General features: G+C 41.0%; 1 protein-coding gene across 1 annotated transcript in view; it reads left to right on the forward strand.

Annotated features, from left to right (window-relative positions):
* The window catches only part of LOC124778040 (serine/arginine repetitive matrix protein 1-like), a 197,184-nt gene that overhangs the window by 156,301 nt on the left and 19,874 nt on the right, over positions 1-21,009 (forward strand). The window contains exons 9-10 of the mRNA XM_047253617.1: positions 1,202-1,276; positions 20,393-20,479. Coding sequence (XP_047109573.1) covers positions 1,202-1,276; positions 20,393-20,479 — 162 coding nt within the window. The remainder of the gene's footprint in view (positions 1-1,201; positions 1,277-20,392; positions 20,480-21,009) is intronic.

Raw genomic sequence — 21,009 nt, forward strand, 5'->3', positions numbered from 1 at the left:
TGATGATGTTACATACTTTCTAGGGCGATGGAGAACGATAAATGTATTAATTTGAAATAAGGATCCCTGTACCGGAAACGAATGAGTCGAAAGTCATAAACTAAAACCGTACTGATACCTCTGACAGTTGAATACATGAACCGGTTCTTGTGTTGTGAAGAGTGTCGGGCTGGTAACTTTCAGTGGTGGTAGTATGGACAAAAACAAGAAAAAATGTCCAATAAAAAAAAGGCTCAAATGGCTCCGAGCACATCTCCTCTACTGAGAAAGTGTTCATAGCTGTTAAGGTACGCACTTTAGAGCCCACATTTATTGGACATATTGTCGGTTGGGGTGGCCGAGTGGTTCTAGGCGCTACAGTCTGGAACCGGGCGACCGCTATGGTCGCAGATTCGAATCCTACCCCGGGCATGGGTGTGTGTGATGTCCTTAGGTTAGTTAGGTTTAAGTAGTTCTAAGTTCTAGGGGACCTCAGCAGTTAAGTCCCATAGTGCTCACAGCCATTTGAACCATGTATTCAACAGTCAGAGGTATCAGAACGGTTTTCGTTTATGACTTTCGACTTGTTCGTTTCCGGTAGAGGTATCCTTAATTCAAATTAATACATTTATCGTTCTCCAGGATCCTAGAAAGTCTGTAACATCATCACGGAATCACCCCGTGTATACGTACATTTACAGACACCCGCGCCTATAACTTTGACGCTCTGTTGTCTCGTTGGGTGACGTTTCAAAAATGTTCAAATGTGTGTGAAATCTTATGGGACTTAACTGCTAAGGTCATCAGTCCCTAAGCTTACACAATACTTAACCTAAATTATCCTAAGGAAAAACACATACACCCATGCCCGAGGGATGACTCGAACCTCCGTCGGGACCAGCCGCACAGTCCATGACTTTAGCGCCTAAGACCGTGGGTGACGTTTCCTTACATTGGTACCTATCGAAAATACGATTTACTCACTCCCCTCTACAAGCCCTAACGGGAATTTCCGACCACCCTATATTTGTCTCGAGTAGTACCGAGGAAAAGGCGGAGTTATACCTCACAAACTGCCCGACGAGTAACTACTGTGAACAGTGTCACATATCCTGACACTGTCAGACACCGTACGCTGCGACGCCGGTGCTGATTAGAGTGTCAGTGACCCTCCTGGCGCGTGTTACTGGCGTCGTCAGCGCCCCCCTCCCCTCTGTTGCAGCAGGCCGCACGCTGTCGCCGTGCCCGGCGTCGCAACGCCGCACGCCGTCGCCACTCGCCGTGTGCCCGGCGGCCCGTGAGTACCGCAGACAAGCTGCTGGGGGAGGGGCGAGGCGCCCACACGGTGTCAACACGCGGGCTCCACTAGTTCCCAGCTCGCACAACGCGGCTGCGCCAACGTCTACAACACACTAAACGTGGATGTCGTATGCGAGGGTGGTCAGAAACAGTCTGAAGAGCTTGTCAAGTGTACTGCAGCGTAGACTGTGATCAGATATAATTGTTAAGGAAAAAATTCGTTGCGTTGCCTCGTTACTGACTTAATTAGCATTAAACTTAGCCAAGCAGGCTGTCGCATCTTCAAATTCGAGCGGCCCGCCAGATACCATCAGTTGTTATAGCGTGCATGACACCCCACGATATTGCTCAGCTACTGCCTCGGGTTCCATCCTTAAGCCGTCGGCACACGGGCCGTGCATCCGAACGTTGAGCGTTGAGCGTGCCGAGTTTCTGACGTCATAGCGTGGAATAAAACGTTTGGGAGTCTTTCCGAACGTGCAGAGCAATATCTGGCATGTCAGATATTCTGAGTGTGCGTCTGAGCATTGACCAATGAGATGGTACAACACCACCTACGTCACATGCACGCGTCTCCGTTCACTACAGAGTTATAAGGCGCCATATCGGCATTCATTTCAAGCCTATATGTATATATGCCGTTTCTGAGCACCAGCAAATTGAGAATCACTGGAAAACCCGTTGTTAGTTGTGTGATTCATTCCAATAAAATAATGAGAAACATCATATTCGTGGCAAAAGAATTATTGTAACTTGTGTATTATGAGAGTAGGCTATTTGAAGGCAGCGACACACTGAAGATTCACCCAAAACGCATTGTTCTTGGTACAATTTGTTATAATTAAATTTCAATTAGTAACATAATTATCTATGATTAACGTTTTTAGCAAGACGTAACACAGTGTGACTAAGTACAAGTAGCATGTTGATGGTTTAGTGCCGACACGGTAGCTCAGCGTGTTCGGTCAGAGGGTTAGCTGCCCTCTGTAATAAAAAAAAACTGACTGAATGGATCAATACCGAACTTCAAAGGGCGTCTGGGGACGTCTGCCATGAACAATTGCAACGAACTATAACGAACAAAATGAGGTTACAAAAAAAAAAAAAAAGTGTAATGAGTAGCGTCTCTGTCCAGGAAAGAGTTTTTGTTGAAGCGGTAGTTCATGTCTCAACACTTCCAAATTTTTTTTCCTAACATTCGCGTTTTTATTAGTTTCTGATACTTTATTATTAGTTTAATATCAGTATATGCTATAATATTTGATGTTATGTAAATATAAGTTCACTTTTTTTTTTTTTGAGGGATGGCTTTGTTCGATTGGCTTAAGCTACAGGACAGCTTGCGCTACTTGTATAAAGACATCTTGCTCCTTTTTCTTTTACGCTTCATAATTCATATGTCACAAGGATTATGCTACTCGGTAGGAACAGTGATCGAGGAAGACAGACCTTGGGGTTTTACTAACATGTGGGAATGATGAAATAATGTTTATCTTATGCGGATAAGTATTCCAAATTTGTACCGCACTGTTTGTAATGGAACTTTTATAAGCCTGTGTCCTTACTTACTGGTCATGGTACTTCCCTTTTCGTGGACGATGGAGGAAATGTGCGTTTTAATAGAGCTAACATGTGAGTTTTACGCGCGCCCGTTGAGTGAACAGTGTGATTTACGAACTAGAAACATCCCTCAAACTGCCGCTGGAGTGTGCTGCGATATCATATACCACGTTGGGGCCCACGTACCTTATGCACAAGTCGCATCATTCCTGAGCGTTCAGCAGCACATTGAACTTGGCACTCTCAACGTTAACGCTCGACAGCATGGTCCGTGTGCCAACGGCTTAAAGCCATCGGCACACGGGTCATGCTGTCGAACGTCAACGTTGAGTGTGCCAAGTTCAACGTGCTGCTGAACGTTCAGAAATGACGCGACTTGTGCATAAGGTATGTTGGCCCCAACGTGATATATGAGATCGCAGCGCACTCCAGCGGCAGTTTGAGGGATGTTTCTAGTTCGTAAATCACACTGTTCACTCAACGGGCGCGCGTAAAATTCCCATGTTAGCTCTATTAAAACGCACATTTCGTCTATCGTCCACCAGAAGGAAAATATCATGTCCAATCAATAAGGACATAGGCTTATAAAAGTTCCATTACTAACAGTGCGATACAAATTTGCAATACTTCTCCACATAAGAGCTGGCCGTGGTGACCGAGAAGTTCTAGGCGCTACAGTCTGGGACCGCATGACCGCTACGGTCGCAGGTTCGAATCCTGCCTCGGGCATGGATGTGTGTGATGTCCTTAGGTTAGTTGGGTTTGCGTAGTTCTACGTTCTAGGGGACTGATGATCTTAGAAGTTAAGTCCCATAGTGCTCAGAGCACCACATAAGATAAACATTATTTCATCATTCCCACATTTTAGTAAAACCCTAAGGTCAACCTGACTTGGACACTGTTCCTACCCAGTAGCAGAATCTTTGCAACATGTGAATTACGAATGGTAAACGAAAAAGGAGCAAAATATCTTTATACAAGTAGCGCAAGCTGTCCTATAGATTAAGCCAATCGAACAAAGTCACCCTTCAAAAAAAGGTGAACTGTTTACATAACATCAAATAGTATAGTATATACCTATATTAAACTAATAATAAAGTATCAGAACCTAATAAAAACGCAAATGTTAGGAAAAAAATTTGGAAGTGTCGAGTCACAAACCGCTGCCCAAATTTGAAACTACATACAGATCAGTGACGCTACTCACTCAGCTAAACCAACAACATTCTTTGAACCGTAAATCATAGCATGTTAGCACTTGCTGAAAACCTTAATCGTAGATGTGTTACTAATTGAAATTTAATTATAACAAATTGTACCTAGAACAATGCGTTTTGGGTGGATCTACAGTGTGTTGCTGCCTTCACATAGCATACTCTCATAATACGCAAGTTAACAATAATTCTTTTGCCACGAATATGATGTTTCTCATTATTTTATTGGAACGAATCACACAGTTAACAATGGGTTTTCCAGTGATTCTCAATTTGCTGGTGCCCAGAAACGACATATATACGTATAGGCTTGAAATGAATGCCAATATGGCGCCTCACAACTCTGTACTGAAGGAAGACGGCGTGCATGTGACGTAGGTGGCGTTGTGCCATCTCATTGGTCAACGCTCAGACGCACACTCAGAATATCTGACATGCTAGATATTACTCTGCACGTTCGGAAAGACTCCCGAACGTGCTATTCCACGCTATGACGTCAGAAACTTGGCACACTCAACGCTCAACGTTCGGTTGCACGGTCCGTGTGCCGACGGCTTTCTATCGTCCCGTCTCCAATTTTCTTATCGTTTTGTTGTTCTGTTTTAAGAGACTTACAGAGGACACGTTTGACGACAACATTTCTGGCGGGCCACTCGAATTTGCGCGCGACGGCCCGACTGGCCAACCTCAATGCTAGTTAACTCGGTAATGGCGCAATGTATCGAATTTTTTTCTTCGCAATTGTTTTGCAACCGAACGTACCCTGCAACAATCTTACTAGCTTTTCAGACTGTTTCCCAACACACTTTTTTCCATGCCTTGTAGTGACGAAATGACACCGTCCTTCCGACTTGCAATATTCCTTCCCTGATCAGCTACACAAATCGTAATAATCCAGGACAAGGAAACCGTACTGTAATGTACCTATTCCAAAATAGTGATAAGCGTGAAATTAAACATTATTTCATACGAGTGCACTTTTGGGTAAATCTAAAATCAATGTTGCGCTACATAATTATAACTTGAGGGAAATTATGACAAACACTAAGAGATTTTACTTCTCTTTCTGGCTCTCTTGCAGATCATTAGCAGCTCGCTTACATATTGTCGTCTACAGCGACGAATTTGTTATCGATCGCAGTATTTTGCTCCACAGTCTTTCTTGACATTTACTTTTTCCCAAAAAATACTTTTCAAAAAAGAATATGGTGAAAATAGACAACACAAAAAATGTCGGATCTCATCTTAATAACTCAAGGATCTCCATGTCGAAGTACTGAGGACAAGAGATTGACTGAACTACAAAACTTGGCAGCTGCCACACTTCGTTTCTGGTTGTAACCTGCCTCTTCTAACCAGAACCTTCCCCTAAATTACACTCTTTCAATTACTATAATTTTCTAATTAGAACCTGAATTTTAATAAAAATACATATATATTTTCAGAAATACAGTTTTTGTAAGAAAAGTGTGCTATTTGCTTTTTAAATTTATTTCAAATTTGTAACTGAAGTTGACGGAATTCCAAAGTTTGTACTGTAGACAATATTTTTAATACAAATATTTCTCGATGAAAATAGGTTATTTTTTCGTCAGTAGAAACACAACGTTTCCATTAACGTTTGGCATACTTAAACCAAATAACTTTCGTCCGTGTAGAAATTAATCTCTGTTTTACTTATATTTTCTGATTTTCTCTTTAAATAACATGTTTCCTTGAAGTCAATTACATTCTTCTCGTTTACAATATTGGTCACTAAATGCTAAATAATAAGTTTCAATACAAAATATTTCGAAATTTATATGTCACCCATTACGAACTGAGTATATTGTAGGCCTACAGTAGACAAGTACAGAAACACAGAGCTTCTGAATGAAATCATTTTAAAGCACTAAAGTAACTAAATTCCCGACTTGCTGCGCTCCCCTTCATTGTATTCGTCTTTTATTCAAAATGACACTCCCCTTGGAAGCCTACGAACTTACATAAACCTCCCTTCTTTATTTGTAAGTACCCCCTCTATTCCAAAATAAATGATGAGATGAGGAACTTGTATCCTACATGTTATACGTACGTATTCTGCTCGACGATAACATCGCAAAAAATGTTACAACCATACTGAAGCAAATGATTGCTTTCATGTGGTCGGCTCTATGGTGTCACACATTCAGAAGTTCGTATTGTACAATAGACCAGAAATTTGTATTGACTATTTCGTTACAGGAATTTTTCCTCTCCTGGAGATATATTTTAGGCTCAACTGTGATTTACTTATTTTTTACTTCAAAGTTAGGATATGTTTCGGAGGTACCATCCATTTTCAACTGACTCGACTGTAGAAATGAAGATCTGATTCTTCACCTACGCAGGTGTCCGAATATATATTTGATTCTGTCTACCTGTATTTCGTGATGCATAAAACAAAAAAATGTATTATTAAATGATATTTTCTATGAAATAAGGTAATCGAACAACTGCCCTTGCAACTCAGAGCCGTTTGGCATGAGTAGAAGACTTATTGTATGTTAAGTATTATATGTGTTCCCTTGAAAGCAGGGCCAATATACAGTATGTGTAACGGAAAAACTTCGAGGAACTGTTGTTGGTGTCTTGAAGAAACAATTGGGAATGTCCAGGAACGTCTTCTAACGATACTACATAGTGTGGAATTTATACCGGCGAACGTCCATTGCTTTGCCACGTCTTTGGCAGCACACTTTAGTCTGTATACTAACGGTCCGCAATTGGAACTTTCGTGATAGCTTAGACAATATTCAGGTCGTTATATGGCGCCGAGCATATCCACGTCAGCCAAAACAACGTATCTGCTTGTTGGGCCCCATAGTTTGGACTCTCCCTAGCATCGTCTGTTGACACTTCCAGACCTGGTTTCATGTAATCGGTTTGTCTGGTAGCTGCATGTTCAGCATGGCGGATGTTTAAGTGAAGGGGCCCTGCTTGGATTTCCGGCTGGGTCAGAGATTTTCTCCACTCGTGGACTAACTGTCATCTTGTCCTTACATTCGTATGGTCATAACTGACATTCTACTACTGAGGTGGCTGAATGGGCACATCCCAAAAGCCAATGAATCCAAAAGAAAGAACACCCCCTAGCGCTCACAGAAGTTTGTCAATATCGTTCTGTTACTATCTGTGTATAGACCCTAACACAAAAATGTTACTCTAGCTTGAAGCCATCAGCCTTGATGGGAAACAATAGCTCTGACCTCATCGTGTTGACAAGTAACGGCGTCAGCCTTGCTGAGGTAATAATTGTGTTACTTAGTAGCATCAGCTGCTTGGCACTTGGATGCGCTGGCGCACATAATCAGTTACACAGGCAGTGGGCGACACCAGACAGACCCCGTCTTAACTTCTCGTTTGTGTGGTCTCCCGTCTTCTGTAAGTCCTGGTGCATCAACTTCGCATTACTTCTGCACTACTGTGTCAGGAGTTCTCACTCAGTGCTCAGGTCCTTTTCATCGCGGTTTCCTTTTGCCTCCCTACATGGTGAGGTTTCGCCCGCGTATCTAATGAGGATAGGCGCTCTTCAGTTTTTTTCATACTTTCAGGTTTTGAAAATTAGTTTCTGGACATCAGTTTCCTAAAGCAGTAAGAAACAATTCCCAGACGAACACGAAAAAAGTCACCCTCAAATATTTGAAGATTATGCAGCACTGTTAAGTTGAAAACATTTCGAGTATTTTAACAGAGCCACTGTTAGCCAAGTTCGTAGCATAAAAGTCATGTTATCGCGAAACTTGGGGTTCGATTCACGCTAACAGTGACATTTTTTACACTTTTATTTGAATTCTATGTTTTTATTTTCAAAGTAAATCTTAATAAATACTGACTCACAATTTTTAATGAAAATAACATTTTTATTTTCGCTTACTAATAGCATGAAAATAAATTAAACTTTGCTCGTGAAGTACAAAATGCAGTCTACATCTACTTTCCGCAAACCACTGTGAAGTGCACGGCAGGGGGTACGTCGTACTGTGCCAGTTATTATGGTTTCTTCTCGTTCCATTCACGTATGTAGCATTGGAAGAATGATTGTTTAAATAATTCCATCCATGCTGTAATACATCTAATCTTGTCTTCGCGACCCATATTCAAGCAGTATCAAGGAGGGTAGTACATTCCCAGTTTCATCAGTTAAAGCTCATTGTAGAAACTTCGATCGTAGACTTTCTCGGGATCGTTGCATCCATCTTCAAGTGTCTTCCAATTCAGTTTCTTCAGCGTCTCTGTGACACTCTCTGCTGGGTCAAACAAACCTGTGACCATTCGTGCTGCTTTTCTCTGTATGCGTTCAATATGCCCAGGTAGTCCTACTTGGTAAGGGTCCCACACACTTGAGCAATATTCCATAATTGGCACCACGAGTGTTTTGAATACAGTCTCCTTTGTAGACTGACTACATTTCTGTAGTATTTTACCAATGAACTGAAGTCTGCCATCTGCTTTCCTTACGACTGAGCGTACATGAACGTTCTACTTCATACCCCTACAAACTGTAACAGCTAGGTATTTGTACGATTTCACCGATTCCACTGCACTGATATTGCAGTCATACCATGCTATGTTTTTGTTTTCTTCTTTTTTCTTTTTTTTCCTTTTTTTTCTTTTGTGAAGTGTACAGTTTTGCATCCATGAGTGTTTAAAAGGAAGTTGCCAATCTTTTCACCAGTTTGAAATCCTATAAAGATCTGAATGGATATTTGTGCAGCTTTTCTCAGATAGTACTTCATTATGAATGACTGTATCATAGGCTAAAAGTCTGACGTTACTATTAATCTCGTCTCAAAGATTATTAATATACAACATGAACAGCGATGGTCCCAACACCCTTCTCTGGGGCACACCTGAAAATAACAAGCGTATGTCAAGAACACTATTCAGTCTCGACAAATAGAAAAGTATTTTATTTTCTGTTTGATGTGTTGCAATTTTGTGCCAGATTTCAATCTTTTCTAAATACTAGGTTTTTTATTCGATTAGTAACTAACATATAGAAAGGTGTTATCTGTACTACAAATTGTAATCAGTATTAGTTAATCAACATATCCATTTCAAAATATGTCGGTAATGAATTCAAACAAGAGAAAAAAGTGGCTACACCAGAGATTATAAAACTTCTATGCTACGACCTAGGCTAATGGCAGCTCTTTAAAAATCCTCGAGGTAGTTTTTAGTTAAGTTATCCAAATTTTGAAATCATGAAATTTGATGTTTTTCGACTTTGTATAAAAATTGCTTCGTACAGCTTTAGGAAATTGCTATCTGTGCACTGAGGATCAGCTCGTACAAGTACAGAGAAAGTCGAAGAGAGTGGGGTCATAAGGTCCCCTTATAAGAAAAACCAGCCCAGGCGGATTCCGTCGCTTCCCTGGCACCATACATCTTCCCATACAGTGAACATAGTCTGCGTCCAGACGCGCTTTAAGCAGGGACTGCGTAAATCGGCTGAGACAGTAGGCGCGGTGTCACTTGCGACCCACCGCGTCTCATTGTCCTCATGTCAGCTCACGTTCAGCTCAGTTTTAAGAGGATTTGCACATTGTGTATGTTATGTGTTGGTGTTCTTATTAGTTCATATTAATTTCAATACAGTCTTGTGGGAGGAACTAGGTGGCTTAGTCGAGACATTTCGACCTCTGTCTTCGATGTTTATCTAGTTTAGTTAGTACAGGAAGCTTCTTCCGGAAAAACGTTCAAAAGTAATTAGTGCAGGCCTTTCACCTCCTCAGTTTCGTGCAGTAAGCTCACGGAATCTGCCCCTCACAAGATGTATTACATGTACAATAAGGGACATGTACAATAAGGTACCCAAGACTGAACCCTATGGGATGCCATTCTTGATACCTCCCCACTTAGAGGACTCTGCTGATTTTTGCAGACTATCTGTACTGTACTGCAGATGTAGCAACAATAGGCATAATACCTCAAAAGGAAAGCAAAAGCAAAAACTTGAATTTTATGATAACAACTGACTGAGTCGATGAATGATTGGTATGAAGAAAAAATTGAAATTTCAAGCAGTCTTAAGTTTTAACAAAAAAATGTATGTTATGTTACATCGGAATGAAGATTTAATATGTGGAGTTCTACTTGAAGAATGGTAGACAGAAGCAATCAATTAGATACCTAAACACTTTGGCCTAACGTCTTAGTAACCAGAGTATAATATTTCTGGAGTTTGAGGCAGCTTCTTTCCAAAAGTGTTGGTCACGCGAAAAACACAGAAATATTAAAAGAAAGATTGTTTTCGCAGAACAGCCGCCAGAGAAATGAAGTATAGGAAGTTTCTTATCAAAAATACTGCGACAAAAATACCTTACTGAACAAACCTCTAAATGAAGATACCTTGATCATTGTGTTAACCACAACTTTCCGTGGAATGTGTGCAAGAACTTGGCGGCGCAAGTGGTTGATGACGTTTGCTTGTTGTACATACATACATAAATACTTGTTCTGAAGATCACCAATATGACATTTCGTAATGATGCCGAATGTGTCACTTTAACATAAGTTTTCTTTACACAAAATAATTAATTAACTTTTTTCTTTTTTTTTTACAGTGACTCCTTCATATCTAATAATTCAATTACTGAGCGGAAAGCGTTGCCATTCAGAAATTCTTTAAATTTGCTTTTGAATGTTGGTTGGCTATCTGTCAGACTTTTTATGCTATATGGCAAATGACCAAAGACTGTTGTGGCAGCATAATTCACCCATTTCTGTGCCGAAGTGAGATTTAACCCAGGATAGTGAAGATGATAGTGAAGATCATCCATTCCTCTAATGTTGTAGCTGTGCACTTCGCAATTAATTTTTGAATTGAGATGGGTTATTAATAAAAAATTTCATAAGTTAATATACGTATTGCGAAAGTACTGTGAATATCTTGAGTTCCTTAAATATATGTCTGCAAGGTGATCTTGGGGGGACTCGAGCTATTATTGTTATAATACGCCTTTGTCCAATGAATACTTTTTCCCTTAATGATAAATTACCTCAAAATATAATGCCATATGAAAGCAGTGAATGAAAATAGGCATGGTAAGCTAATTACTGATGTGTTTATCACCAAAATTTGCAATAATGCTAACATTGTAAGTGGCTGCACCTAAATACTTCAGCAGATCATCAATGTGTTTCTTATAATTCAATTTCCCATCAGTGCTTACACTCATAAATTTTGAATATTCTGCATTAGCAACAGATTTCTGTTCATTGTCTATATTCATCAATGATTTTATGCCATTTACTGCACAGAATTGTCTAAACTGTCTTTTCTCAATATTTAGTTGAGAGTCCATTTGCAGAGAACCACTTAATAATTTTCTGAAAGACATTTACAATTTCCTCAGCTGATTCTTGTTTTTTGGGTGTGATTACTGTACTTGTACCATCAGCAAAAAGTACTAGCCTTGCATCTTCATGAATACAGATTGCCAAGTCATTGATATGTATTAAGAACAATAAGGACCCAAGACTGAACCCTGTGGGACACCATTCTGGATACCTCCCCAATTAGAGGAATCTGCTGAATTTTGCAGACTATCTGTACTGTTAATTTCAACCTTCTACATTCTTCCAGTTAGATGTGAATTTAACCACTTGTGCACTGTCCCACTCATACTACAATAATTAAACTTATCTAGAAGAATTTCATAATCAAACAATCAAAAGCCTTTGAGAGATCACAAAATATCCCAATGGGTGATGTTCAGTTATTCAATGTATTTGATATTTGATCAGTAAAAGCATATATAGCATTTTCTGTTGAAAAGCCTTTCTAAAAATCAAATTGACATTTTGTTAGTACTTCATTTTTACAAATATGTGATGCTGCTCTAGAGTACATTACTTTTTCAAGAATTTTGGATAAAGCTGTCAAAAGTGAGATTGGGTGGTAGTTGTTAGCAGCAGACCTATCCTCTTTTTTATACAGTGGTTTAAGAGTAGGGTATTTCAGCCTATCTGAAAAAATACCCTATTTCAGTGAGCTACTACATATGTGGCTGAGAATCCTACTTATTTGTTGGGAACAAGCTTTTAGTACTCTGTTGGAAATGCCATCAGTTCCATGTGAGCTTTTACTTTTGAGTGAATTTATTATTTTCCTAATATCAGTAGGAGTGGTGGGTTGAATTTCAGTTTTATTAAATGGCATAGGTACTGCCTCTTCCAGATACTGCCTTGCATTTTCTAATGAGTAGCTGGATCCTATTATCTCTACAACACTTAAAAATGATTATTAAAAATGTTTTCTACTTCTGGCTTCTTGTTAGCAAATTTCTCATTGTGTTTGTTAGAAATACAGTCTTCCTGTTCTCTCAGTTGCCCTGTTTCCCTTTTAACAATATACCAAATTGTTTTAATTTTATTATCAGATGTGCTAATCTCAGACATTAATGCACATACTTTTGAACTTTTTAATACCTTTTCTTAATAAGTGCAGTAGTTTTTGCAATGTTTCACTGTTTGTGGATCATTACTCCTTCTAGCTGTAAGATACATTTCACATTTCTGTTTACAAAATATTTTTATCCCTATAGTAAGCGATGGCTTTTTAGATGGTTTCTCACAATTACATTTCACTGTTTTCTTAGGGAAATTGTTTTTAAATATACTCACAGAGGCATCTTGAAATAGGTTAAATTTTAAATTAGTGTCAGGTTCCCTGTATGCCTCATCTCATTCTAACTGGTGCAAGCTTTCCTTAAAATTTCAATTGTTAAATCGTTAATAGAACACATTGTTTTGGAGGATTGTTTTCCATTACTGTTTGGACCTATGTCATATACTGTAACTTGCTGTGCATCAAGATCAGAGAGGCAATTCTTAACAGGAAAAGTTTTTATGTGATTAATCTTGGTTTATGAAAACATTCCTATTCCACCCAAGTAGGAAAAATCAGTAACTGATGTCAAATTGAAAGAACCAAGTAATGCTTCAAGGCCAAGCTTTCTATCGGACTCTTTCAGAAAATCTACATTGAAATCCCCAGAAACAATAATTTGCTTCCTTCTGTTTCACAGGTAGCACAATAAAGAATCCATATTTTTCAAAAATAGTTGAAAATTGCCGAGTGGGGACCTACAATTATAAAGGTACAATTATAAAGGTCTCATTATTTAGTTTAAGCTACACTATTTTTTTAGTGTCTAAATTTTTCAAACTATTACAGATTTTAACATATATGGCAACTCCCCCTCTCTCCATAGTGTATCTATTTACATGTGCTGAAAGCTTATATCCACCTATATTTACCATTTCCGTACCTGTGACTATATGATGTTCAGAGAGGCATAGTACATCTTTCCACCCAGTTTCTATATCTTCTAAACAAACAGCAAGCTCATCTACTTTGTTTTTTAATCCCCTTATATTCTGATGCAATATACAGGTTGGCACAGGGGAATGGGAAATTTTGAACCTTACAGTTGGCAGCACTCTAGCACCGGCAGATGTTCGAAACTTTGCACAATTGATGTCATAGAGGTATACCTCCATGACTGATGTGAACGCATTGCCATTTGGTAATCATAAAGAATTGGACTGGTGCGGAATGTGCAGTAGCTGTGAGAGCGTTTTACAAAAATGGTGATAGTGCGACTGCTGCGCAGAGAACATTTCGACAACATTACCAGCTTGGACGTCATGGACGTGTCCCATCTGCACATGCGATTACAATGTGGGTGCGTAATTTTGAAGAAACAGGATCTGCTGTGAAAAAGAAACCTCCAGGTGGCATTCCAGCGGTACGTATCCCAGAGAACATTGCAGCTGCTAGAGCTGCAATCGAGAGAAGTCCTCGCCGCTCCGTTCCACAGCATGCATCTTCGCTAGGGATTAAGCGATGAAGCTTACAAAGAATACCGCACGAATTAGACTTCCATCCCTATAAGTTGCAGATTGTGCAACACTTACATGAACGAGACCCAGCGTCACGTATGGAGTTTAGTAGCCAGATATTGGCTAAAATCAACGAGGACGCGAATTTCCTTGGTAACTTATGGATATCAGACGAAGCCCATTTCCACCTGAACGGATTCGTGAACAAACAGAATTTTCGTTATTGGGCACAGGACAATCCTTGTGAGTTTCACGAGCGACCACTACATAGCGCCAAGGTCACAATATGGTGTACTGTATCATGTCATGGTGTTATCGGACCTTATTATTTTGAACGTGAGGATGATAGTGCAGTGACAGTAACATCCGCTCGATATGTTGAAATGCTTCAAACATTCTTTACACCGGGACTGTGCGAGCTTAATCTTAACGTCGAAAACATGTGGTTTCAGCAGCACGGAGCCACGTCACACACTGCTCGACAATCGATGGCAGCAGTTCGTCAGTTGTTTGGAAGACGCATTATTTCACGTAACGGTGACATTGCATGGCCTGCGAGATCCCCTGATCTTAGTGTCTGCGACTTCTTCCTGTGGGGATATCTTAAAGGCAAGGTGTACCGTACACGTCCTGCAACATTCCATGAACTGAAGGAGAACATTGAAAACGAAATCACTGCCATTCCCCAAGATTTGCTACACCGCACATTCCAGAGTTTTTAATACAGGCTGTTAGAGTGTGAACGCCGAATGGGAGCACATCTTTCCGATGTCATCTTTAAAAAGTAAAGAGACACTTTTGGACATTTTGATTGTAAAGACATACTGAATAATGGCATACGGAATACATTCACTTTCGCTAATAAATTACTAGTTTTATGAATTTATTCATGGAAATGACGTTATTTCGAAATTTCCCGTTTCCCTGCGCCACCCTGTACTACCATTATTTTTCACTGTGCTTTTATGAGAATCTTCGAACGTACTAAAATTATTTTACACTGTACTGTTATGACGATCTCATGATATTTTAACATCTCTAGTACCTACCTGTCTGAGCTTTTCATTAAACTTAATTTCAGTCTATATTGAATGATTGGACACTGATCTTAGCCTAAAAAAGAAGTACTCTCATGAGTTTCAGTGCCCCTTCCCCATAAAGCTTTTGCTATCATCCCAGCCAGTTTACCCTTCCCTTTCCTACTGAGATGCAGGCCATTTCTTTGAAGTCCCATCTAACAATACCACAAACAGGAACAAAACCTATGCCAGAAGTAGCCACCCGAAGTAGCTGATCTAGCTCCGTATTGACCCTCCTGACAGAGCTGTTGAATTGGGGCCGATCAAACCGCATAAAAGTAGGAACCGAGCCAACATTTGTACGGTTCGATGCGGATGATACTTTTACCAGGTCACACACAATATTGTAGCCCTGATCCCCATCAATACTGTTTCCCGCTCCAGCTATTACCACAACATGATCCTGCTTTGTAAAACCCTTGCACAATGATCCTACACCCTCTATCACTTGACTAAGACATGCATTGGGCTTGAAAATACTTGTGACCTGGTACCTGTCATCTAATTTTTCCTGCAAGATCTGGCCGCACATCTTCCATGGCTACTACCTGACAACCGAACTTTCCTCCTACTTCTACTTTTTTTGAGACACTTGGTTTCCTAGTGAAAGTCTGTTGAGAGCTAACTACACTTACATCCACGCCTTGTGGGTAAGCAGAACAACACACGCCACAGGCAGAAGAGGAATATAGTATTAGGAGGAAAGGAAAAAAACAGAAGAGGAGTAAAGGAAATAGTAGAAGAGAGGTAGAGAAGAAAAAAAGGAAATTTGGTTGATATAACGATAAATAAGATTCACAAAAGTAGTTTGTGTTTTGAAGTAATTTTTCTTACATATGTTTACAGGTCGAGATAACTATCTGTGGTAATGTTAGGAGGTGTGTGTGATGACTCAGTCATAGATCTGGAGAAACTCACTTATGTACCAGTAAATATTTTGTGTGATGTGTGTACATTATCACACACTGTAGTAATCAGTGATCTCGTGCACCACATGTGTGGTTCTGTTTATTATTATTATATCGTTCCTGGTCGGAGACATTGACGTAGCACATTATTTATCAAAATATGAAGTTCGATCATTTCTAGTGTGTGCTTTTTATTAGACAAACTGCGTGCCACCGGCCTTTCTTCCTGTTATGACATTGCCAAGAGTTTATTTTTCTCTTTCAATAAACGCAGTAAGGAAGGAAGGAAAGTTAATAACCAACACCCTGTCGACATCGAGGTCGTTAGAGAAGGCCGTACCCTATCCAAAAGAACCGTCTCGCACGCCGCTCGGTCAAAGCGAAGCCTGGGTCCTAAACGGCAACACTCAGTTCACAAGACTTAATGCACACATGATGTCATTGATTTACTACACGTAAGGCGAACATGCCCTTCAAAACATTAACATTCGCCTCACTCAGAGAGCTGGAGGTTGCGCTTTTTTTTTTTTTTTTTTTTGTTTAATTGCGGAGTACGTTAATCCCAAGGTTACGTTGTCTAAATTTGTCAATTTCTGCATTCATTTGGGCTAGGTGTTTGCGAGAATTAATTCTGATATTTATTGAAAGAGTTGTACTAACTGTTTTTCCTAATACACCTTCTTCATCCTGAAAGTGATACGTCTGCTGATTTACAAGCAGCGAACAGCCTCAAGCCACCCAGCACTGAATCTAATAATGAATACACTCCTGGAAATTGAAATATGAACACCGTGAATTCATTGTCCCAGGAAGGGGAAACTTTATTGACACATTCCTGGGGTCAGATACATCACATGATCACACTGACAGAACCACAGGCACATAGACACAGGCAACAGAGCATGCACAATGTCGGCACTAGTACAGTGTATATCCACCTTTAGCAGCAATGCAGGCTGCTATTCTCCCATGGAGACGATCGTAAATATGCTGGATGTAGTCCTGTGGAACGGCTTGCCATGCCATTTCCACCTGGCGCCTCAGTTGGACCAGCGTTCGTGCTCGACGTGCAGACCGCGTGAGACGACGCTTCATCCAGTCCCAAACATGCTCAATGGGGGACAGATCCGGAGATCTTGCTGGCCAGGGTAGTTGACTTACACCTTCTAGAGCATGTTGGGTGGCACGGGATACATGCGGTCGTGCATTGTCCTGTTGGAACAGCAAGTTCCCTTGCCGGTCTAGGAATGGTAGAACGATGGGTTCGATGACGGTTTGGATGTACCGTGCACTATTCAGTGTCCCCTCGACGATCACCAGTGGTGTACGGCCAGAGTAGGAGATCGCTCCCCACACCATGATGCCGGGTGTTGGCCCTGTGTGCCTCGGTCGTATCCAGTCCTGATTGTGGCGCTCACCTGCATGGCGCCAAACAGGCATGCGACCATCATTGGCACCAAGGCAGAAGCGACTCTCATCGCTGAAGACGACACGTCTCCATTCGTCCCTCCATTCACGCCTGTCGCGACACCATTGGAGGCGGGCTGCACGATGTTGGGGCGTGAGCGGAAGACGGCCTAACGGTGTGCGGGACCGTAGCCCAGCTTCATGGAGACGGTTGCGAATGGTCCTCGCCGATACCCCAGGAGCAACAGTGTCCCTAATTTGCTGGGAAGTGGCGGTGCGGTCCCCTACGGCACTGCGTAGGATCCTACGGTCTTGGCGTGCATCCGTGAGTCGCTGCGGTCCGGTCCCAGGTCGACGGGCACGTGCACCTTCCGCCGACCACTGGCGACAACATCGATGTACTGTGGAGACCTCACGCCCCACGTGTTGAGCAATTCGGCGGTACGTCCACCCGGCCTCCCGCATGCCCACTATACGCCCTCGCTCAAAGTCCGTCAACTGCACATACGGTTCACGTCCACGCTGTCGCGGCATGCTACCAGTGTTAAAGACTGCGATGGAGCTCCGTATGCCACGGCAAACTGGCTGACACTGACGGCGGCGGTGCACAAATGCTGCGCAGCTAGCGCCATTCGATGGCCAACACCGCGGTTCCTGGTGTGTCCGCTGTGCCGTGCGTGTGATCATTGCTTGTACAGCCCTCTCGCAGTGTCCGAAGCAAGTATGGTGGGTCTGACACACCGGTGTCAATGTGTTCTTTTTTCCATTTCCAGGAGTGTACAAACTTACGTTGTTGAGACAGCTCAATGAACACTGCTGAATCGTTTTTAGTACGTAATTAGCGTTTGCGATCTTAAATACGAGTTGACATAATGAAGCGTTTTGTGATGAAGTCGGTAGGTCTACATGTTTGAAGTAAACACGTTAGTAATTGTACAGTATTTTTTTTTGGCATCTGTAATTCGTTCTGCAGACGTTCGTAAACGATGCCAGGTTGTGCTGCATTTGGTTGTTCCAATAGAGGTGAAGGTGGATTTTGTATGTTAGCATTTCCACGCAATGAAGAATGACGAAAGAAGTGGGCAGTCACAGTCAACAGAGCTGACATAAATGCGAAACAAAACAAATGCTATACACTATATTTTTTTATTTACGTTACTTTCATTGCAATATGTCTAGTAAACGAACTTTAAAGGAGATAAATGCAAGTAACGAATAATTTTTAAAGCCAATGTATCAAATTTTCCTGTGCTGTACGTAGTAGGCTACTATTAGTATATTATAGCTGTAAAGAAAGGCATTTAACGAATGATTTCGCCATATTGTCTTGTGCTTTTGATTCGGTGAGTGTGTACTGCACTACTCCACTACTGGCCATTCTAAAGTCCCGCCCGCAGTTTGGCAGAAAAACGGCCGCCGTATCGTCCGGTTGGCCACTCTCTCCCTATACAGGCTCTCTATGGCCTCTGATCCGGTACTCGGCCTTTCGTTGACATGCGCTGTTTGAAGAATGAGATGGGTTTTAATCTTGAGTGATTGTAATATTTGTGAAACAAACATTAGTAGACACTATTTGATGGTCATTGTGTAGTCCAATCCCCTCCTCTTTTCTTAATAATATTCATCCTTTATGTGTGTTATAATGTTGTCAGTGACTTTGAAAGATACATAATCTTGCAATTCCCGAATGCACCACTTGTGCTGTCACAAACGATTTGGGAGTAGGGATCGTTTGCGTTGTGAATTTTGAAGTCCATAATGCATCTGTCTGTAAATGTTTTGGTCTTACATTACGATTCCGTAATCTGTTTAAATCTTTTTAAGTTATTATGCTTATCCATTACAGATATTTTAGAACCGTGACTGTATATTGAATGTAAATAAGTTATACACAACTGCAACCAGTCACTTTTTTGAATAATAATGCTTTATTCCATGAACCGGTTTTCGAACCTTTTCAGTTTCATCTTCAGATGATTCGGGAGGATCCGGGAAGTTATATTATTACTGGTAGTAGCATAATGCTGGGTGCTGGTTCTATGGCAGAAAGATGGGTTACACTTTAATGTATCGCCATGACTATAGCTTATCTGTCGATATGGATGTAAATTTAGTTTTTACTTACTGTGACAGTATAGGTGGCTTTTTTCGGATCTGTCAGCCCCCATTTTGATGTCCAGAACACTTTCACACAAACTATATTAGTTTACTCTTTGACAGTGACACTTTTCCAGCATAGTTTGTGCGAAAGTGTTCTGGACATCAAAATGGAGGCAGACAGATCCGAAAAAAGCCGCCTATACTGTCGCAGTAAGTAAAAACTAAATTTATACCCATATCGACAGATAAGCTATAGTCATGGCGATACATTAAGGTGTAACCCATCTTTCTGCCATAGAACCAGCACCCAGCATTATGCTACTACCAGTAATGATGTAACTTTCCGGATCCTCCCGAAACCATCTGAAGATGAACCTGAAAAGATTCGAAAACCGGTTCATGGAATAAAGCATTATTATTCAAAAAATTGACTAGTTGCAGTTGTGTATAACTTATTTACATTTTTAAGTTATTCTCAGAATGTTGTCTATGTGCCTCATGGTTGACAGCAGTTTCATTTCAGTATCCTCACACACTGAGGTGTGGGGGTTTTAATGTAATGTTTTTATGTTATAAATTTGATTACTAACATCTCTCGTGATTGGTGTGTCATAACTGGCAGATGTTTTGCCTGACAGTGTAGTGTGGGTGACAATGTTGCCAGCAGCTGGCAGTGGAGTTGTAGTGACTTGCAGTTCAGTCTTCTATGGCAATCACCTTTGTGGTGAATAAATTCAGAGTGCATCATGTGTAAACTCGACTTTATATTTTACAAAATCGTGCTAATTTCCGATCCTAATTAACAAAAGTTGTAATAATGATTAGCAGACTGAATCACTTGTGTAAGCTGTGAAAGGGAAGGAATTAACATAGCGCTATTCAACTGGTAGTGTAGAGGCAGGTAGCATTGTAGTAGAAGCAGTAGCTGCGCAGCCGTCGTACTGGGTTTGCTTACGCTGTGCTCGTTTCTCCCCAGGCGGCATCGACAGCATGAGCCCGCCCTCTGCGCTGCGATTCTCTGGGAGCGGCGGCCTGTCCCGCGAGGTACCCTGCCCCTCCTACAGTAAGTCTGTGCTCTGTTTAGCATGTGTATGTACTCCGTTATACAAAGAAAATACATAAATGCATATTTACTGAAATAAGAGGACCAGCTGTCGCAAGTATTCCCCGGTAAATTTTTAACAATTGGCACAATAAGCGTTTAGACACATTTGTGTTATCACTTCACAGTACTTCTTAAGTTTAAACAGAAGTTATACAAAGAAATGAAAATATGAATACCATTAAGAACCACAGAATTTTCTCTGTACTGTTATGGAAATTAACAATCACATTCATAGGCAAGTATCCTTAGTAGACAATATATGAGAAGGTGTCTAACCAGGAAAGTACTTGGGCTCGAACAAACACAAATACACCAAAATCGTGTGAGAAGTAATGTAAAGGTCTCTTATTGCACTAGTGATACTCCCGCATCTGCAAAACTCTGCAGTCGTCCGTTAGAGGCCGGCCGCGTTGGTCTAGCGGTTCTAGGCGCGCAGTCCGGAACCGCGCGACTGCTACGGTCGCAGGTTCGAATCCTGCCTCGGGCAT

Source organism: Schistocerca piceifrons, chromosome 1 (genome assembly GCF_021461385.2).
Source record: "Schistocerca piceifrons isolate TAMUIC-IGC-003096 chromosome 1, iqSchPice1.1, whole genome shotgun sequence".
Classification (NCBI taxonomy): Eukaryota; Metazoa; Arthropoda; class Insecta; order Orthoptera; family Acrididae; genus Schistocerca; species Schistocerca piceifrons.